This window comes from Osmerus mordax, chromosome 15 (genome assembly GCF_038355195.1).
Source record: "Osmerus mordax isolate fOsmMor3 chromosome 15, fOsmMor3.pri, whole genome shotgun sequence".
Classification (NCBI taxonomy): domain Eukaryota; kingdom Metazoa; phylum Chordata; class Actinopteri; order Osmeriformes; family Osmeridae; genus Osmerus; species Osmerus mordax.
This window is the reverse complement of record NC_090064.1, coordinates 7,206,989-7,226,495: the sequence shown is the minus strand read 5'-3', so window position 1 is coordinate 7,226,495 and position 19,507 is coordinate 7,206,989. Positions and strand designations below refer to the sequence as shown.

At 45.1% G+C, this 19,507-nt stretch overlaps 3 protein-coding genes across 6 annotated transcripts; 1 reads left to right on the top strand and 2 right to left on the bottom strand.

Moving 5' to 3' along the window:
- Positions 1-111: 111 nt before the first annotated feature.
- On the top strand, positions 112-4,574 carry f3a (coagulation factor IIIa). Of its 2 annotated transcripts, none has more exons than XM_067251484.1 (6): positions 112-461; positions 606-714; positions 1,187-1,380; positions 1,526-1,707; positions 2,109-2,283; positions 4,370-4,574. In XM_067251484.1, exons 1-6 carry the CDS (start codon positions 389-391, stop codon positions 4,438-4,440), a joined length of 804 nt encoding a protein of 267 aa, XP_067107585.1. In that variant the 5' UTR covers positions 112-388; the 3' UTR covers positions 4,441-4,574. The 2 variants fall into 2 exon arrangements, with proteins under 2 accessions (XP_067107585.1, XP_067107583.1); XM_067251482.1 differs by lacking the exon at positions 4,370-4,574 and adding an exon at positions 3,158-3,707 and having other exon boundaries at positions 116-461.
- On the bottom strand, positions 1,599-8,154 carry acp5b (acid phosphatase 5b, tartrate resistant). Of its 2 annotated transcripts, XM_067251480.1 has the most exons (7): positions 7,913-8,154; positions 7,465-7,655; positions 6,867-6,994; positions 6,507-6,698; positions 5,560-5,707; positions 5,072-5,273; positions 1,599-1,741 (listed from the first exon to the last, which is right to left on the bottom strand). In XM_067251480.1, the coding sequence occupies exons 1-7, from the start codon at positions 7,977-7,979 to the stop codon at positions 1,692-1,694; spliced, it is 978 nt and encodes a 325-aa protein (XP_067107581.1). In that variant the 5' UTR covers positions 7,980-8,154; the 3' UTR covers positions 1,599-1,691. The 2 variants fall into 2 exon arrangements, with proteins under 2 accessions (XP_067107581.1, XP_067107582.1); XM_067251481.1 differs by lacking the exon at positions 1,599-1,741 and having other exon boundaries at positions 4,571-5,273.
- Positions 8,155-9,367: 1,213 nt separating this feature from the next.
- Positions 9,368-18,730, bottom strand: abcd3a (ATP-binding cassette, sub-family D (ALD), member 3a). Of its 2 annotated transcripts, none has more exons than XM_067252105.1 (23): positions 18,616-18,730; positions 18,119-18,155; positions 17,932-18,030; positions 17,327-17,415; positions 16,718-16,787; positions 15,519-15,616; positions 15,259-15,382; positions 14,998-15,054; positions 14,537-14,679; positions 14,385-14,454; positions 14,208-14,277; positions 13,902-13,999; positions 13,255-13,346; positions 12,977-13,068; positions 12,782-12,857; positions 12,588-12,651; positions 12,255-12,332; positions 11,823-11,888; positions 11,590-11,679; positions 11,367-11,486; positions 10,939-11,043; positions 10,711-10,767; positions 9,368-10,495 (listed from the first exon to the last, which is right to left on the bottom strand). In XM_067252105.1, exons 1-23 carry the CDS (start codon positions 18,723-18,725, stop codon positions 10,418-10,420), a joined length of 1,983 nt encoding a protein of 660 aa, XP_067108206.1. In that variant the 5' UTR covers positions 18,726-18,730; the 3' UTR covers positions 9,368-10,417. The 2 variants fall into 2 exon arrangements, with proteins under 2 accessions (XP_067108206.1, XP_067108204.1); XM_067252103.1 differs by lacking the exon at positions 16,718-16,787 and adding an exon at positions 16,157-16,226.
- Positions 18,731-19,507: the final 777 nt, after the last annotated feature.

Sequence of the window (19,507 nt, the reverse complement as noted above, 5' to 3'; positions counted from 1 at the left end):
CACATACAAGCCTGTGCTGAAAAGCCCATCCCACTAAGCGACACAGAGCGCAACCGACTTGCCTTATTTGGCAAATCGATGCGTCATTTTCATTCCAGACACAAAAGCCTATTCCACAGATTTATAAAGCTGTCCGCGGCAGAACGGAATTCATTTACACTAACAAGTTTGAATTACTGACCAAAACCAACCTACAGGACTGGACTGTGTCTGGATTTAATTTGCCCTGCTAAACAAGACGATAGAGCCTTCTGTTGAATGCTCACTTGCAGTGTTACTTCAGAAAGATACCTTTTGGAAACTAAAGCTGCTTGCGTTCACCTGGATAAAGCCTCACCCAAATCCACTTTCAACACTTGCGCCAACGTTTTACATTCCTGAAAGCAAAATGTTGAAAACTGGAAAAATGGTTTGCCTTATGACATTGTTTATGACCGTCCTCTTAACAGACATAGCTTCAGGTATGTAACACTCGTGATTTATCTAAAGTGGCCCCTCGGTCGGATTAACTCTATTGTTATTTAATTGATTATGCAGCCTTGCTTGCTAGAGCTTAATACATAACATTGAGTATTGAAGTTATCTTTTGTTTTGTATCGTTGTAGGAGAGTATCCAAAGGCACAAAACGTCAGTTGGTCGTCTTTCAACTTCAAAACGCTGCTAATGTGGAGTCCTAAACCAGTTAACTATTCCTACACAGTTGAATATTCAGTGTAAGTATATATTTTCTCATAGTCTTACTTTCCCAATGAAGACAATGTTTCGCAATACAACAAGTGATTGTTAATTATTTAACAGTGCGTGTATACCTTAGCCTACACATGATTACACAATGCATGTTCACTACTGTCTGAATGCTTCATTGACCTTGAGAATGCATTTGCTTCTATGTAGGTTACTCTTGACACTGATACGATTTCAATATTGATCCCTTAAAAGCTTTTACTGTAATTGATGCACCTTTGTCTGGTTTATAGATCAATGGGATATTAGGTCCTAAAACAGGTGAAATAAATGTCTAGGAACAAGATAAGAGTTCAGGATATGGTCAAGTTAGAGGTGACAGTTATTTATTTAGGCTTTAAAACCACACCCAATGAACGAGCCTCATCGTTCAGAAATCCAATAGTCCAACAGTAAGAAACCTTTCAGAGTGTTAAAATGAGGATCTCTCTTGTGTCTCAGCCTCGGTCAGGACAGACAGACGAACCCCCACTGCATCAGAACCACAGAGACCGAGTGTGACCTGACCACTTCTTTGACCGACCTGAAGGCCACCTACTCAGCCGACGTCCTCTCAGAACCTCCTCTCGGTGGGACCTCTGACATCATCGAGTTCCCGCACACGCGCTCCGAACGCTTCTGTCCCTACAAAGACAGTAGGTATCCCGGCAACGACCGAACGACTCACTCGACCAGATGCCTTTCATCCAGAGCCCACTGACTGTTTGAGATGCCTGTGTCCCCAAGTGTGACAGGTGGCAAGCAAGCATGACAAACTCCTGCCGTTTCCTCCACATCCAGCTCAAATAGGCAGACCGGAGGTGACGGTGGAGGTCAGCGAAGACAAGAGGAAGATCACGCTGCACGTCAAAGACCCTCTCACGGCGTTGTTCAGGGACAGCAGAGCTCTGAGCATCAGGGACGTGTTTGCTGACGACCTCCAGTACAGAGTCACCTACAGGAAGGCTCAGAGCACTGGCAAGGTAGGACCAGTAGGGGGAGTCAAAGGAAGGGGACCTGTGAATGTTGAGAATATTTAGGTCACGTCGTATTTAGGATTGATTTATTAAGAATTGAACATTTAAAAACCACGCAGGGCTTTGTTCTTGTCTTTTGTAGACGTCAAGAAAACGTTTGAGAGGAGTAGGACCTAGATTTCCAAGGCACCTGTACACTTGTTGTAATTGTTCCGAATAAACAAACACATTCGAGACTCGCAAAGTTGAGCTCTCCAATAGAATGTCCACATTAAAGCATGTGGGAACATCCCAATCTTCCCTGTTTTGGATCTCATCGCGGCCTTCAAATACAAACACGGAATACAGCAAGTAGATCAACCACTGTAACCCCCCCCCCCCCCCCCCCCCCCTGGTTCCCCGTCCAGAAAGTGACGACGTCGGAGAGCAGTGTGATTGTGATCGAGTTGAGGAACGAGGACCGAGGCCAGAGCAACTGCTTCAACGTGCAGGCCTTCATCCCCTCCCGCTCCCCAGACCAGCAGCTGGGGGAGCTCAGCCACACCGTCTGCTCCCCGGACGAAGGACAGACCTTCTTCGAGGGTAAGGAGGATGAAATCATGTAGGACAATTATAATCACTTAGCCAATGACAGAAAGATCTTCTCTGAAGGTAAGGAGGATGAAATCATGTCGAAAAATTATAATCACTTAGCCAATGACAGAAAGACCTTCTCTGAAGGTAAGGAGGATAAATAAACCACTTGGCACAGTGGTCTACAACCCAGGTCCTGGTTTCCCTGCTCCAACATACCTGATTCAAATAACGAGCCATTCATTTGAAGGTGTGTTGGAAGAGGGAATCTAGAACATGCAGGACAGTGGGCCCTGAGGACCAGGGATTAAGACCTCTGACTTAGCAGATGCTTTCACCCAAAGCGACGTGAAGGATTTGAACCTGGGATCTCTCAACCTGCACGCAAATGTTCTATTGCTGGGCTATGACTTAGCCAACACTTCTGAGGATTTGATTTGTAGGGGTTTTGTTGATAGGGGTGCTGTGTCACTGATCACAACATCATTATTGGTATTGGTGACATGCTTGCGTGTAAAAAGGGATATACAAATAAATTTGATTTGATTGGTAGATATTTATCCCATCTACAGTGTGTTGTAATGCAACACGAGCTGAATCGGCACACCCAATCAATTACGCCACACAAGTATTGCAAAAAATGTGAACTATGTTTCATTTCTGTGGTGCTCTGCCACTGTTGTAGCCATCTCTAAGATTCTGTCCATTTCTAGTTGTTCGCTAAATCTAGTTTCTGTTCTGGACACTGCCTTGTAAGCAAGTTGTGCAGTTTAGCACTTTGTGGGTCAAGAACAACATTCTCGATAGAATTTGTTTTTGTTCTTGATAGAACGCCGAACAATATTGGATGTTCTCACTTATTCCTGTCATTCTTAATTTACAGAGTATGGGATTGGCGTGATCGCATTTGGCCTCCTCATCATTGTGGCAGTCATATCTGCGGTCATTGCATTCACCGTGGTTTGTTGCAGAAGGAGCAGGAGGAGAGCCAATCAAAGGGAGAAAGAGGGAGTGCCTCTCCGCGCTGTGTAGGAGTGTATATCTAATACACCCTTTGGAACAGAAGGAGTAGAAGTGTGTGGGAGTCAGATGGCTGAGCGGTCGGGCTAGTAATCTGAAGGTTGGCAGTTCGATTCCCAGCCGTGCCAAAGTACGTTGTGTCCTTGGGCAAGGCACTTCGCCCTACTTGCTTTCGGGGGGAATGTCCCTGTACTTACTGTAAGTCGCTCTGGATAAGAGCGTCTGCTAAATATAAATGTGTACCTAACACACCCTTTGGGACAGAAAAAATACACCTGGATAAGATACGCCTTTCAAAGGAGGTCTTGGTTCACATTCCTTTGTCAAACACTGGAATCCTTCATTTTGTTTCTGTGAAACCACTAAATATATATTTTAATAGTTAAAAAAAATTATTAACACTTAAATGCTGATTTTCTTTTTTAGGTGACTGGTACTGTACATTTACTGCTGTAGTGACAACTACCTTTTTTATAAACACTCCCTATGGTTCTTATTTAATATATTTGCATTTTGTACTTTCTAACTTAAAGATAATTGGGAAATATTACATGGTTTTGGGAGATTGTTGAATCGTATTGTGGGAAATCTAATAGAATGGTATATTTTATTTTTGTATTTAAAAAGTTTTTATTGGACTGTGCTGCCACTAATGTATTTCTACTTTTTGTTCAAAAAGGTTTCAATGATCAGTATGTTTCCATCAAAATAAACCTTTTAAATCATTGACAAATTAATTTATTGATTTATTTTATAGAAATGTAGAAAAATTAAGGCAAAGTCATACGTTGCTTTGTATTTCTAGGCAGAAAGTGGTACTACGCTGGAACCCTGGAACATAGAGTGGGTTTTCTTGTAAGGGTTTGAGGGGTGACCTAGTGGTCACTGTTCTTTTCACGGCAGCGCTCAGCTGAAGCGCATCTTTCTATCAGCACCCTTTTCCTTCTTCTCACCACCTGTTCCCTGTTGTGCGCTGATTACACACCTTATAAATATCCTGTTTTCCCTCCTTCTTTGCTGAAGAGTTTTGTGGTGTTGACGTGTTCCATATCGTGCGACATGTTTTCTGTTCCAGCCACGGTGAGACGCATTCCTACACTTCCCTGGATTTTATGGGATGCCTTACCGATCCCGGACCTTGCCTGAACTGACAACGTTTTCGGATCACCCTTTGAAATTGTGGGAGTCTGCTACGGCTTATTTGCCGTTTTGTTTTCCGCGCCTTCTGCTTGTGTGATATTCAGTTGTTCGTTAATAAACTTTCCATTCCGCAATCCTCATTAGGGTTATTTTGTATTTGACCACCCTTACATACGTAAAAAATACGTTTCATCACTTCGAACATTTTCAATTCATACTTGAAATGTACAATCAAGTGGTTTCACACTTTAAAACATAAAACACTATAATTGACGTGTTTATAATTAAAAAAATTATAATCACTATAACATTCACATACAGTACGTACAGGTCTGTACAAAAGTCTTAGGCACCTAATAATTTTACATAAATATGATCTTACATATTCATGTTTTGTCTTCTGAATCTCTACCCTAAAGTATAAAGTGCAACGTTGAGAACCTTTTTGTTTCGTCTTTTCTATTTCATTATTTCCCAAAGTATTTTTGTTTTACTTTAAGTATTTAATTTGCATTTGTGCCTAAGACTTTTGTACAGTACTATAGGCTATATGCCACACTTTAAACACAGCTGACTATCCACTCAGGCCTCTTAATTGTTCACAGTTTGCGCTTATCCATTTTTGTTTGATACACGCATTTCCCGTCTGTCTGAATGTAGCTGACCGTCATCTCCGTCTCTGTGACTTCAAAGAAAGCGAATCCTCCGGACGTTTGATTGACAGCGCTGGAGAACCGTTGCCAGGACAACGGGATGCTCCGTTGGTGAGAGTAGTCGTGGTCGTTGAAGTTCCCGCTCCCGCTGACCACGTAGGAACTCCCATCATCCTCTCTGATAAACTGATGCAACAATCTGAATCAACTTTACCGGTCAGGTATGTGTACATAAGTAAGGAATCTGACTCAGGTTTTTACACTGCTTTCAGCATACTCACAACGAAGTAGACATAAAACTCAAAACTAGGTTGAGCAAATAAAGGTAAAAAAGACAAGTAAAATCAGGTTATCGAAAGGATAACGTCAACAGAGATGAATTCAGATTAACCGTACAAGCTGTGGGCTCGTCTTCCCTTGTCAAGATGGAGAAGATGACGAGACAACATTAGGACGTCGTCCTCCTGCTCACCTGGTTGTCGTGGTCGTGTCCGCACAGGTAGACCGTCACAGCGTACTTCTTCAGCAGTGGTCTCAGACGGTCCACAAGGCATGTTGTGGGGCCGTGGTGACCGATGGACCAGACAGGATAGTGCCCTGCCACGACCACGAACTCTGACCTGTGGGAGGGGGGCGGAGCTAGGAGGATTTTGTTTTGCATTTGTCATGCTGTATTGGACAGTTTGAAGTGAAGTGTGACAGGAAAGGCAGGGAAAGAGAGACAGACAGGGGAAGGCATGCAGCCAAAGGTCCAGGCTAGATTCGAACCCAGGCCTAGATTCGATGACAACATGTCTTATTTGATGTTATACAGAACTAATTTTAACCATGAACCTAGAGTATGCTAGGGCGAATCGTCGCTATCAACCCAAAGTCCTGTTCGCAGGCAACCTAGACCAACCTAGATAAACGCAGTCAAAAATCTGGGTTTTCACATTGACCAGTGTGAGGGAGTGAGCCAACATAATCACATAGCAGGAATTTGTGTTTGTAGCAGTTCGGAGGACAGCTCCTCAGTAGCGCTGACTTCAGACTGGAGGAGTGAGAGAGGGGAGAGAGGCTTTCTGAGAACAAGACCTACTGTTATTACATTCCTGCTCTGAGACCTGAACAACAGCAGGTCACTTACTCCTTATGGGATCTTCAATCATCCGTATTTACACACACACTAATTGGGTTGTTTTTTCAACTCTTCGCTTTGCCAAAAGGGATGCTTTGTGCAACACGACTGTTGGCAGTGGCTTGCATTGCATGATAGGGGAAACTCAACTCACCCCATTTCTGCAGATAACATTTGTGACGGAACACAAACGACATCCACGCGGCTCTAACGCGTGGGAAGTCACGTCTACGTTTGATCCCCGATGCTAAACATCGGCGAGTCATCTTAGAAACACAACCAAGAGTCCTGTATCGTACTTGCTGTTTGCCAGGCGAGAGTTGATCCAGCTTAGCTGCAGGTCGGCAGCGCGGGGGTCCTGGCTGCCCCCGGGTTGGAGGCGGTCGTAGGTGTTCCCGCACAGCACCACCGTGTCTATCATCAGGACCGTCACCGACACGTTCGTGTGTGGAACCTGGAAGTTCAGCTCGTAGTACAGCTCTGGGTAATTCCTACAGAGTTCCACACAATCATCACCGCGAGCGTTAGTGGGAATATGATGCTGTGTCAAATCAATCGATAAAATATGAATATTCTTCTAGTATATACATATCGCTTATACTACACATTTACATATTTAAAAACAATTTCACTGGAAGTATTCCAAGCAGGGAGCCCACCATCTCTCTGATTGGTTGGAATAGGCGATTTGGGCGTACACGTTTCCACGGTGATCGTGGTTCCCCGCCACGAGGTACCAGGGGATGCCTCGCAGGGAGGGCAGGGAGAACACGTTCTCAAAGGTGTGCTGCAGGCCAGACAAACACACGACATCTAAAGGAACACGACAGAGATGGATGCAGGTGGCTGCAGCTGACTCGTGAAGCAGGCGTCATGTTTAAACCTGCTACGAGAGGCCACAAGAGGGCACCTGCTTCACTGTTCAGACAGGAAGCCCGCACAATGTTTCTCTGAGGTAAGAAGCAGTCGTTGAGCCGCAGTACTGTGTTCCCTATTCTCTATTCAGTTCCCCTTAAATGCCCAATCGAAACCCACTCAGTGGAATGACAGATAGTGTTATTGCTCTGAGTGGCAAGAAACAAGGAAGTGACAGTTTAAAACAACTTTGCCAAACACATCTTCTACCAACCGTGTCATAAAACCAGACACCTCAACCCTCTTTCCTCCCAGATGAGACTGTGCATGAATCATAACGTGACATATTGGTGTGCTGTGTTAATCCCGTATGCAGACGGTGTGTTCAGACTGTGAACTGGCCTTGAAGCGATGGTCATCCACGTTTTTCACCCCGTCGAAGTAGAAGTGGTCTCCCAGGCTGAGGACCAGGTCGAGGCCTGTGGTCTGGGCCACCGCCCCCAGACTGGCGGCGATGGCGCTCTCGTGAGGGGTGTGGTAGGGGGGCAGGGGGATGCCACCCCAGTCCCCCAGGCCCACGAAGCGCAGGGCCGCTGGGGAGAGGTGGAACACAACCAGGCTTAAACACAAACACGAAACAGCCATGCTTAACCACAAACCCACTGCACAGACATGACTCTCTCCCCCTCCCGTCCACCCTCTCTCTCTCTCTCTCTCTCTCTGGTGGCACCTGGGCTGGGCTGACTGCATATCGGATGACGGTACACGATATTCTGAATTCAAGTCGCCATTGTGAAAGCATTCACGAGGCAATCGGGGCGATACCCTGAGGAATTGCAATAGACTGTACCTTGCTCGGAAGAGTGACTCAGCGGCCATATGCAGGTAAGCAAAAGCAGCAGGTCCTGTCCAGCCATGGTGGAACACCTGTCCTGGCGCTGACGAGGAACCAAGCAAGCCCAGAACAATCCCTGAACAGTCAGCGTTGACACAGACAGACAAGATCTCGAGCGAGCCCTGACATTCGCTTACTCTTTTGTCAAAGCTGAAATAGATCAAATGGCAAAGTGTTGTTGTGGTTTCAGTATAACTTCCTGCTTAGGGTTAGGCATCAGCTGACACAGTCAAACGTTAACATCCCATCGAGTCAACGGTCATGCACCTTGCCTCTTTACGACTGGCTGAGAGTTGCTGACATCATCCTCCCAAAACTGACTAGCAGCACACAGAAACCAAGAATCTGGAGAGTTTATTACAGTTTAATGAGTACTATATTGATACTAAAACCCACAAAATGAGTTCTAATGTGGTGAGGTACGAAATCTTTTAACTTCATCTAACCCTGCTGTGTGTCTCTTATGTCATGTCACACATTAACAAACTGTAGAAAATAAACCGGCACAGTCAATAGGCACTAAAATGTTGTTTCCTCTGGGTTAAGGAAACTCAAGCACTGCGTTTCCTCAAAGCCCGCGACAGTAGACAGGTTCATTGTTTCTTAAGACAACCCTCGACCTCTCCCCCAGTAAGGTATGGAGCCTGACACTTGAATAACTTCCCCCTGCTGCCTCACCTGGGGGTGGGGGACAGCCTGTCACTGCTAGAGAATAGGAACACCGGAGCTGGCAGCAGTTTGTGTCACAACCCTTTCAAGGCGAGTGAGTTTCTACGGGTGGGTTAGATAAGACTTCCTGAACAGTTGACAGTGAAATGATGTTCTGTACTCTGGGAGAAATGACTCGTGCTTACATTTATAACAATCAGTTCATCAGCTATTTTCTTTTATCTGATCCTGTATTGTCTTATTATTCATTCATATCCTACAGTAACCTAGTATGTTCTGATGTCACGGGTCTGTAACGTAGTATCTGCATGATTGAATAACGCCTGTCGGCCATTTGTTATCTTTGCATTTCCCTTTCTGCTATAAAATTGTTCCTCTGACCTTCATGCCTCAGAGAGACTTTGCTAGTACAGCTGTGTATCTGAACTAGCCATTTCCACATTGAAGTCACTTCTTTCTCCCTCTCCAATCAGCCGGTTGTCTAGTACGTATAATCCCAGGACCTAACCTGTGACTCACATTCAGTTCAGTTGGAGACGGAGCTCTTCTTCCAGTCTTCTGAGTGTGACCTCTCACCCAGCTATCCAGGACAGCCAGGACACGTCATCCTGTTTTCCTTGTGCCACACTCTCTCCACTTTCAACCTCTCACACACACACTCACAGGGTGCACTTTAAGGACACAAGCAGCTCTGCAGTAAACACAGACTCAGACTTCCCCCCCAAATTAATCAAAACAAACCACGGACAAACATTTTTTTAATGAAAATGCATTTGTCATACAGTTTAATGCAGGTCAATGCACTTCTTGTGCCTATTACCCTGTCTACATTGGTTTCAGAAAATAAAACCAACCCGGAGGCATGATTTTACAGTTGCAAAATTTGATTTTACATCCGACTTGTAAGTACTATTATTATCATCGTCATTGAGAACAAACAGGAAACCGTCAGGTAGCTAGGCAACACGGGACAAGGGCAAAAGTGGAGAATGAAGGCTTCTAGGATATCGTGTTCTGTGCACCATCGTAAACCAAGACAGTCCTTGTTGGTGCTTTAATACAATCTCCCAAACACTTTATTGTTCATGATTCATAAAGTGCTTCAATCACTTTAACCCCACCCTGAAGCGTATCCTCTCCTGCTCAACAACCTCCCTCACACACCGTCAACACTGGGCAGCTACAAACGGAAGGGCCTGAGCTGGACTAGAGCTCCTCCCCTCCCGCTGACATCACCACAGCCAGGAGAGTCATTCCAACCACACGAGTGACGCTTCAGGTAAGAGGAGACAGAAGTCTTTCAGCGTCGAGGCTTCCGCCATCAGCACTCCCAACCACAGGCTAGATTACAGTAAAGGCAACCAGGAGCTCCACTTGCATACTTGAATATTGCTCATAAAAAAGGCAAATGCATATACTGACGCTCAGGGAGACAATTAGAGGACCACTGGCTTTAGCTCTCTGGGTTAATCCGTTGGAATATAGTGACTGAAATAATTTCAAAACATAATTTAGCTTGCAGGCATATAATGCAAACTTCAGCTCATCTGGATTTTCCCATTAAATCTCAAAGTTTTGGCCCAATGTCAACAGTGAATTGGACCATAAATTACAAGTTATTTACAATCACCGTGGACAAATAATGAATTAGACTAACAAATACAGCTTTGTCAAAACAAAAATAACGGATATCACATTGATTAAAAACAATATTGTCTAGCTTTAGTTTACAACTTGTCTCTAGTGCATAATTAGTGTGTATGTGTGTGAGAGTTACTGTCTGACATTCGTCTAGGAACCAAACTCCACCGTTTCCTCGGTGATGGGTTTAAATTCGTAGTTCCCTCTTCCGTCCATGTGGAGGTAGTACTAGAGACAGGGTGAGAAACACGCCGTGAGTGACACACCCTGTTAGCATAGTGGCACGTCCCCTGCCCTAGCAACCCCCCCTGCTGCCATAGCAACACACCCCTACCCTAGCAACGTATCTACTACCACAACACACCCCCTTATCCACAAAATCTATCCACTACCATAGCAACCCCCCTTGCTCCAGTCAGAGCCCCGGAGGCTGCAGTTCTTACCTCATGATGCTTCCACAAGGACTTCCTGTGTGACACGGTGAACAGACTGATGCCCACCTGCAAGAGAGGAGCCCAGTCAGCAGAGCCAGGGGAACACACACTCGTGAAAATAAATACACACAAAATATTAGGAGACATGGTGGTAGTATGCTATGGAGAGTTAGTATGCTACTGAGACAGACTTGGTATGCTACTGAGACAGAGTTAGTATGCGTGTTAGGTTTGTACCGTTCTACAATGGCTGTAGATGTAGTCCTCCACATCCACGCTGACAGCACTGGTACACTCATCCAGGATGGCAAACTGGGGCTTGTGGTAGAACAGCCTGGCCATCTGGAGAGAGAGAAAGCAGGGGCTCAGTCCAGCAGTAACCAAGACCCTGTGGCGTGTTTACTCGTTAAGCAGCACCCGTTTAAAACCGATCCTGTAACCGTAACAGCTGGCTGGCCCTCTCTGTAGATAGATGAACAGGATCTCATGTAGAAACAGTGTTACAACCCTATCTCAGGGGTTTATTTATCAAGGGAGAGAGAGAGGGCCAAACAACCAAACGCCGTGCTTAGTGATGTGAAAAGCGACGAGATAACGGTTCTCAGGAGAGAGAAACGAAATGATGGTTCTCTGCAAACAGGTATGGTGGTTGTTCCTGGTCTCACCGCCATCCTCTGCTTCTCTCCTCCGCTCAGGACGTCCATCCAGTCCTGGACCGTGTCCCAGGACGCCTCCCTGTCCAGGATGTGGCCCAGCTGCACGTTGTCCAGGTACTCTTTCAGCACCTGCACACACAGGAGTACAGACAGACACACCAACACAGTAAGTGACTGCTTCAAGAGGGCTGTGTGGAGGCAAGGCAGAGGTCTGTGCGGCTGTCAGGCGTACCAGGTCAGAGATGCCCTTTCTCTTCTGGTCGTCGTAGGTGTCTGGGTAGATCACCTGGTCCCTCAGGGTCCCCAGGGTCATGTACGGCCTCTACAATCACACAGGCCCGGTTACACATCCAAACACTTACTAACATAACACTTACTGTGACACGGACACCAGTCTGAATATCATCCAGGTGAACTTGATCATGTATTTAAGTTTTAGGCTCAGGGGGGAGTGGGGGTGGTTACCTGGGGAACGTAGAACAACTTTCCTCTCTCGGGTTTGGTCAGCTGACCCCCGAATAGCGGCCACAACTGAAACATGGTGCAAAGTCTGAGGTCAAAACATGCTAGAACTGCGTGATCTTGAAAGATATGTTCTAAAATGGGATCTAGAAAAACACATATTTGGTACTGTACAAAAGTCTTAGGCATCCCAAAACGTTTCACATGAATATTGTCTGAAATCTTTTTTGTCTTCTATATTTGTGAGGCAGGATAAGAGTGTTATGTGGAGAAAAATAATTTTGCCTTTTCATTTAGTTATTATTAATAATCATTTTTGGTGATTTCTGAAGACTTCTGCACAGTGCTGTGTGTGTGTATGTATATATATATAAATAAATAAAAATTGTGTGTGTAACAATTCCAAACTCCAAGGTTACAGTAATCAGGTCTGACCTCTCCCAGCACTCTGAAGAGAGAGCTCTTTCCACAGCCGTTGGGCCCACACACCAGCACGTTGGTGCCCGACCTCACCTGCAGAGAGACAGGCACATCCCCGTTACCTTCTCCAGGTGTGGACTTTGAACTCAAACAACACAACCAGATCAACAGCCACCCAGAATCTGCTGGCTCCACTCCAAAATGTCCAGGTTGTCAGACATAAGAAGTTCAGGAGAGTACGTGAGGTCAAACTAGCTGAACTAAGGTACTTGTCTCAAACCTTAACGAGGATACATACCTCAAAGCTGAATGAGTACATCTACCTCACACTTGAACTGGTATACCTACCTCAAAGTTGAGGTCTTTGATAAGTACGTCTCCATTGGGCGTGGCTAAAGGAGTGCGCTCAAACCTGCAACCCAAAACCCAGTAAAAAAACTGCTCTTGATGACCATGTATTACATAATACCAAATGTTCAGTGTTTCAGTGGAGGGAAACATAGACATTTCCTTGAATAGTTAATATTTGAATTCCAACTCACTTGATGATGTTGTCCATGTTGACGATCTGTCCACCTCCAGGGATCAAGGTGACCTTTTCTTCAGCCTCCAGTTCTCCTAGGAACATGAACAACACAGGTGAAATTCGGACACGGCCCCAGTCACTGCCTCAACACAAGTTAACCTCTGACCCTCTGGACCTTGTCTGGACATGACCCCAGAGTCTGTTTGTTTACCGTTGTTGGGCTGGTTGACCATGGTGCGCTCGTACGTCCCAGAATTCAGTTCTTTAAGGACCTTCATCAGCTCTGTGATACGAGAGGTGAACCTGCAAGAGACGTGATGTACTAGATTTACAAATCCAAACTACATATCAAACTCAAGTACAAGATATATACAACTGATATAATCGATTTACACCATTCATATTTCCATGTGCATTATTTGCACTTCGCTTTGGATAAAAGATTCTGCTGAATGAATGTAAATGTGATCATTGGAGCAGAGGTGGTACCCTGAGAGGCGGGACATCTCGCGGCCGGCCAATACGATCCTCCCAAGAGCCTGTGACATCCTGAGCAGCATCCTGCCGCTCTGGTAGTAGTCCTACAGAGCACACACACACAAATTATCTCTGGTAGTAGTAGTCCTACAGAGCACACACACACACACAGGTTATCTCTGGTAGTAGTAGTTCTACAGAGCACACACACACACACAGGTTATCTCTGGTAGTAGTAGTTCTACAGAGCACACACACACACAGGTTATCTCTGGTAGTAGTAGTTCTACAGAGCACACACACACACAGGTTATCTCTGGTAGTAGTAGTCCTACAGAGCACACACACACACAGGTTATCTCTGGTGGTAGTAGTCCTACAGAGCACACACACACAGGTTATCTCTGGTAGTAGTAGTCCTACAGAGCACACACACACACAGGTTATCTCTGGTAGTAGTCCTACAGAGCACACACACACAGGTTATCTCTGGTAGTAGTAGTCCTACAGAGCACACACACACAGGTTATCTCTGGTAGTAGTCCTACAGAGCACACACACAGGTTATCTCTGGTAGTAGTCCTACAGAGCACACACACAGGTTATCTCTGGTAGTAGTCCTACAGAGCACACACACAGGTTATCTCTGGTGGTCTCACCTCCAGGAGCTCTGAGTGTGTGCTGGTCAGGTGACGGGTGTCGGACGGGTTGAGGAAGGGCCGGCTCACCACCAGGTAGCCCACCACTGTGGCAAGGTCTGGGGGTGAGGGGGCAAAGGTCAGCACACTGACTCAGCAATGGGGGGGGTACAATTCAGTACAATTCAGATCTTGAAGGCATATACCCTTCACAAACACACTCCCATAATGACACATGCAGTCTGTTAACTTTATGACGCCATACACTCCTACACACACACACACACACACACACACACACACACACACACACACACACACGCTTACACTTGGCGATCAAGCTGTCCACAAAGCCCATGGAGAAACGGAAGAAGATGAAGTTGTGCAGGTGGTCGACCTGGGGAGGAGAACAGGTGAGCTTCCAGACATCGCTCCCCGCACGTTCAGCCCCTCCTCTGCACCCTGCCACGGACTGTTCCCGACCACATTTGAAAATGTACAAACCAGTTTGTTGAATGTCGCGTGAATGGTCTGTTTCTCCCTCAAGTTGCCGTTGTAGAAGGCTATCTCTTCACTGGAACGAAACAAAGATGTTTATTTGACACAACCCAACTATGTTTTGCTTTGTGCTGCAGTCACGGTGTAGAAAGGGTTACCTGTTGGTGATGAGGCGGGAGTTGACGTATCGGTACTCCCCCTCAAAGCGCTGCTCGGTGACGGTCATCTTCCCAATGGGCCTCCTCAGTCTGGTCAGGAACAGGCCTGAGACCAGCAGGTAGGCCATCATGCTGGCTGGGCCCTGAGGGGTCAGAGCATGTTATTGCCAAACACGCAGGTGTATGTCCAGTGTTTCCCATTCATTGTCTTAACCGGGGCGTCCCGCCATAGGCTAATTTGTCCTGCCATTGTTTCAGAAAGTTTCAAAATGAAAGTATTGCTACATTTCTCATTACGTAAGATGGCTCAATGTTGGGTTTGTAACTGTTGCTTCAGCAAAGCATCTGTCACTCAACCCCATCTCCCCTGGCATTACGCTCGCACGTTCGTTCAGTCACTCTCACAAAGCTACTGGAATGTTCCTGGGGTCACACTGTGGGGTATGGGAGGTTACACTGACCTGCGCACCGATGGCACTGGTTAGCTTGAAGATGTACAGGCCGATATCCAGGAGGGGCTGAAGGAGAAGGAGGAAGAAATGGATACTGTGTGATGAGGATCGTGTGTGATCGATGGTGGAAAACAGCTCTTAACAAATGATGGAGTTGGCTGCATTTCATTCATTTTAGCAGATGCTTTCATCCAAAGCGACATACAAATGGTGCGTATAGTACCAGCAGAAGATGAAGAACCAGCGGTTCTGACGGTAATTCAGGGCTACCTTGGAGAGGTTGGAGTACAGGTCCACCACACTGTTGCAGAACTTCTCCACATCTTGTGTGAGAAGCTGGTCAGCGTTGGCTATGCGGTTATCCAAGTTGCCCATCTTGTAATACGTGTAGCCCCTAAAGCAGTAACAGCCAAATACTCCATTAAAGACTTGAAATACAGCGAATCCTGTAAAAAGTGAGTGTGTCAAATACCCTCATGGTACTTTAAAGACAGCGGTTCTCCAGGCGGTTGTGTGGAGGCGGGGCTTACTTTAGGTACTCGTCATACAGGTGCTTGGTGAGCTTCTCTCGAAACCTGAGCTTCAGCTTGTTCAGACCCAGCTTCAGGAAGTTGTTCACCAGGGCAATCTGTCACACAAACAAGCACCTCATGGCTCCAAATCCCAATATATGTCTCCTGAATACCGTTTTCCAAACGTCTTGTGATCAAATCTGGATGTGCGCCGTGCAACTGAATTTCATTTGCGCATTTGTTGCCAAGGTTGCCATGCAGAGCAACCAGTGATTTGGAGCATGCAGCAATGAAACTATTCAGCAGACAAATGTATCCACAAGCCTTTTACATCAAATGCATATGCTACATTTTCCATGCACAGTTTAGTGTAGCCTTTATCTAAGACTATTTAGTAATCATGCAGTTATTTTGTTACCTTAGCGAAAAATGATGTGTTGAACCGTTATAAATGTATTAGTATCAATATTATGGTGTAAATATCAGGCCCCCTCTGATAATATATATATAAGAAATGACAGCCAGTGAACATGGCCTCAGTAGCACATCCTATCAAACGACCACAAGACTTCCAACTGTCTGAAGAGAAGTAACTCTGAATCAGCAACTCATAAACGACTGATGAGATTTGACAAAATAGATAAAAACACACTTACAAGTGGCATGAATTTGATAAAGCTGAACAAGCAGGTCTTGAAATCTTTAGTGGAGCGGCCGATTATTGCACTGCAAACCACAACATACACAGGTATGAGCCGGGTGTCTGGGTCAGACAGATGGGCAGGAGATCAGTGGATCCTTGTAACCTGGAGTGACTGTGGGTGAGGGGAACCTGGATCCGAGAGATACCTGATGCCGAGTGCTCTCTTCATATAGGACATAGCAGCAGAGGAGCTCTGATGTGTTTATTATTATTATTATTATTATGTGTAATGACTGGCTTGTTTACTATAGACTGGAGCTACAGGAAGGCCCCTGACGCTCACAGTCCCGCCATTTTGGTCAGTGTGCAGTTTGTAACACATTATTATAATTTTGATGTGTTATGACTAGCTTGTTCACTATAGACTGGAGCTATAGGAGGCCCACCGGCGCTTACAGCCCCACCGTGTTGGTCAGTGTGCAGTTTGTAAGCGTTATGGATTTAGACATGTGACAACACAGTTATGGATAGGTATGGATTCCACTTCTATGAAAACCAGGTGACGGACAGTTACCCCAGGTATGGCAGCAATGTAGAAATAAAAGTGCTTCTTGAATAAATTGATATCTCTGCCTATGATACCACTGTGGAAAATTGAAACAAAATATCAATACTGGAGTGGGTTTAGGTATATACATTGAAAATGGTATGTTCTAAAGCAGTGGTTCTCAACCCTGGTCCTCAAGTACCCCCTGTCCTGCATGTTTTAGATGTTTCCCTGCTCCAACACATCTGATTCAAATGAATGAGTCGTTATCTAGTTATGCAGAAGCCTGCTAACGACCATTCATTTGAATCAGGTGTGTTGGAACAGGGAAACATCTAAAACATGCAGGACATCGGGTACTTGAGGAACAGGGTACTTGAGGAACAGGGTTGAGAACCACTGCTCTAAAGATTCTAATGGCGTCATCTTTCTAACACTCAAGCCACGGTGTGGCAACATTTCAGCGTTAGGGACAAGGTCAAGGATGGAAAAGTCTGCCTTTAAGATATTCATCAGAACCACTTCTCCTAAAAACGTTCCACTCACAAGGCATCAAAAAACAAAATGGATACAGGGTCATTTCACTGTCACCACTGTAATCAGGTCACACAGTCAAAACACAAGCAGCATTCCGACCTTTCGATCATGGTGCCATTCTGGATCATCCACACGTCGCAGTAGGTTCTGGTGACCAGCATGGCGGCGATGAGCAACAGGTACCCGGTCTATGAAGAGGACAACCAGGATAACAGAGTTATCACAGCAGGCTTCTTACGGCTTTAATGGAAATAATACCCAAGACAGCAACACAAAACACATCAGTTCCAAAGTGTTAAAGTGCATTTCAACAGCAAACACATTCTAATGTATTTGTGAATGATTGTATTCGTCTATTCAGGTCCAAGTACTGGGATGTATTAGGCAGGACTTCTGAAGACATTCTTTAGGGTGTAAAGTGAAGCAACATAGGCTGCATGGACTCTAGACCACAGGCCCTGTATCGTTTTATCAGTAAAGCTAATTACTTCAAGGTTCAAATTCATCCTGACGCAACACAGGAGTTGAGCCAAGTCTCGACCAGGGCATGTCAAGGACCTCCACGTGGATGCTCACAGTGGTTCAGACTTCAATTGGAAAATGCAACCTTGTTGTTGTCAATTTAATAAAATCATATGGAAATATATAAGTTTATTCATATTCTGTGTTAAGGGAAACAATAATGTTTGTTTAATGCCACCAACCTCTTTGCAGAAAAACCGTGGCACCATAATCCGCAAAATACGAAAGATTCTGAGGATGAAGTCTTTATCCACCGCGGCGCGGTCTTTCTTGCTGTCTTTCTACAAAACCAAATACATTCTCTGAGATGCAGTTTTGTGATAGCTGAAGACAGTGGTTGTGTATTTGAAACTTGATTTGACCACTTACTTCATTGTTTAACAATACTTCGGAGCTTCCCTTTTTACTGTAAACAAACAAATAACTTGGATATTAGTGTCAGCTATACAGTTACATGCAATGAGGAATAGCCTATCATCTTTGCATTCATGAACAAATAACAGCCAATAATACCGTTCTTGCAACAATGTACGTAGGCTAACTAATCTAGCATTTGCACGATTAAACCCTGTAACCCGTTTATAAAGACTTTCATTGTTAGAAGATAATAGAATAAGCGTCACACCAATAATTCACGTACAGTACATGCCAAAACGAACCAACATCCACACACACTATTCCGAACTACCTTATTAAAGTAGAGTAGAAAACTTACAAAATCACCCCGTTCTATCTTGCAAAAGACCTAGTTGGCTGTCGCCCAAGGCATTTTTCTAACAAGGGTGTCAGACACTTGGCTGGGGCCGGTTAACCTGCGACATCACAGCCAACAGCTAAACGAATCAAAATTTTGATCAGCATCTTACCCTTTTAACTTGGCCGCTCGTCTTCTTTGCTTCAATATGTATAAAACTAGAAGGACACCGCCAGCTATGGAGGAGTTTTTAGCTGTCAGGTATTTACTGACGGCCGCCATGTTTCCCAGCTACAACCTGACTGGTCAACGAACAACGAGCATGCTGGGAAGCGGAGAGTGATTGGCAGCAGCGCCTCTGTGTAGAAATCACGCAACCTGAACGATAAGAGCAGTCATTCAATAACTGACCTTGGAATTTGGAAAGTTTGAAATGGCAGTTTACTTGAGTCAAATAAAGTACAATGAGACGAGGCCCAATCCAAGCTGACTAACATCCATAACACCTACACTTAGTTTAATTAGCCATTCAATTAGGACATCCACGTGTAGGAGCCGTTGTGTACGTAAAATCATAGGCTACATCAATGTGCATGGATCGGGGCTTGGCATTCAACCAAATAAATATCCTAAATTGCCTATGGCAATGAGTCACACTCGAGCATGTTCATACATTTTACCGCTAGATGGATTCATGTGCTATGGCTCTTCTGCCTCGATGTAGCTTTTAAAATACTGACATTTTCTTTTTACTCTCAGTAGGTGGCAGTGACAGACAGACGCTGCGTTCCCAACAGATTTTAGTGCGTGGTTGATACAGTGTATGCATAGGCCTATGCTTTAAAGTGTTCTATAGCCTAAAGATGGTGTAGTAAAGCGGTCAAAATTGCGGTGCTCGGAGCGTGTCACCAGACACGGACACAGTAGAAGAAAAATGTTTGCTGTAGCCTATCCTTGCACCTTCCAGGGAATTTGAAGTTTACGCCTACAATTTTCAAATAACTGGATTTAAGAAATCAACACAAGTACTACAAGACCAACAACAAACTGTCCCTAAAAACAAA

Excerpts from the sequence above, each read along its gene's own strand:
- abcd3a (XM_067252105.1), bottom strand. The coding sequence starts at position 18,725 with ATGGCGGCCGTCAGTAAATACCTGACAGCTAAAAACTCCTCCATAGCT. Across the intron at positions 18,031-18,118 it reads AAGTATTGTTAAACAATGAA|AAAGACAGCAAGAAAGACCG; the intron begins GTAAGTGGTCAA and ends TTGGTTTTGTAG. Across the intron at positions 16,788-17,326 it reads AATGGCACCATGATCGAAAG|TGGTATCATAGGCAGAGATA; the intron begins GTCGGAATGCTG and ends AATTTTCCACAG.
- acp5b (XM_067251480.1), bottom strand. The coding sequence starts at position 7,979 with ATGGCTGGACAGGACCTGCTGCTTTTGCTTACCTGCATATGGCCGCTG. Across the intron at positions 7,656-7,912 it reads GAGTCACTCTTCCGAGCAAG|CGGCCCTGCGCTTCGTGGGC; the intron begins GTACAGTCTATT and ends ACCTCTCCCCAG. Across the intron at positions 1,742-5,071 it reads CATTCAGACAGACGGGAAAT|GTCCCCTTCCTTTGACTCCC; the intron begins GCGTGTATCAAA and ends CAACATTCACAG.
- f3a (XM_067251482.1), top strand. The coding sequence starts at position 389 with ATGTTGAAAACTGGAAAAATGGTTTGCCTTATGACATTGTTTATGACC. Across the intron at positions 462-605 it reads CTTAACAGACATAGCTTCAG|GAGAGTATCCAAAGGCACAA; the intron begins GTATGTAACACT and ends GTATCGTTGTAG. Across the intron at positions 1,381-1,525 it reads CTTCTGTCCCTACAAAGACA|CTCAAATAGGCAGACCGGAG; the intron begins GTAGGTATCCCG and ends CTCCACATCCAG.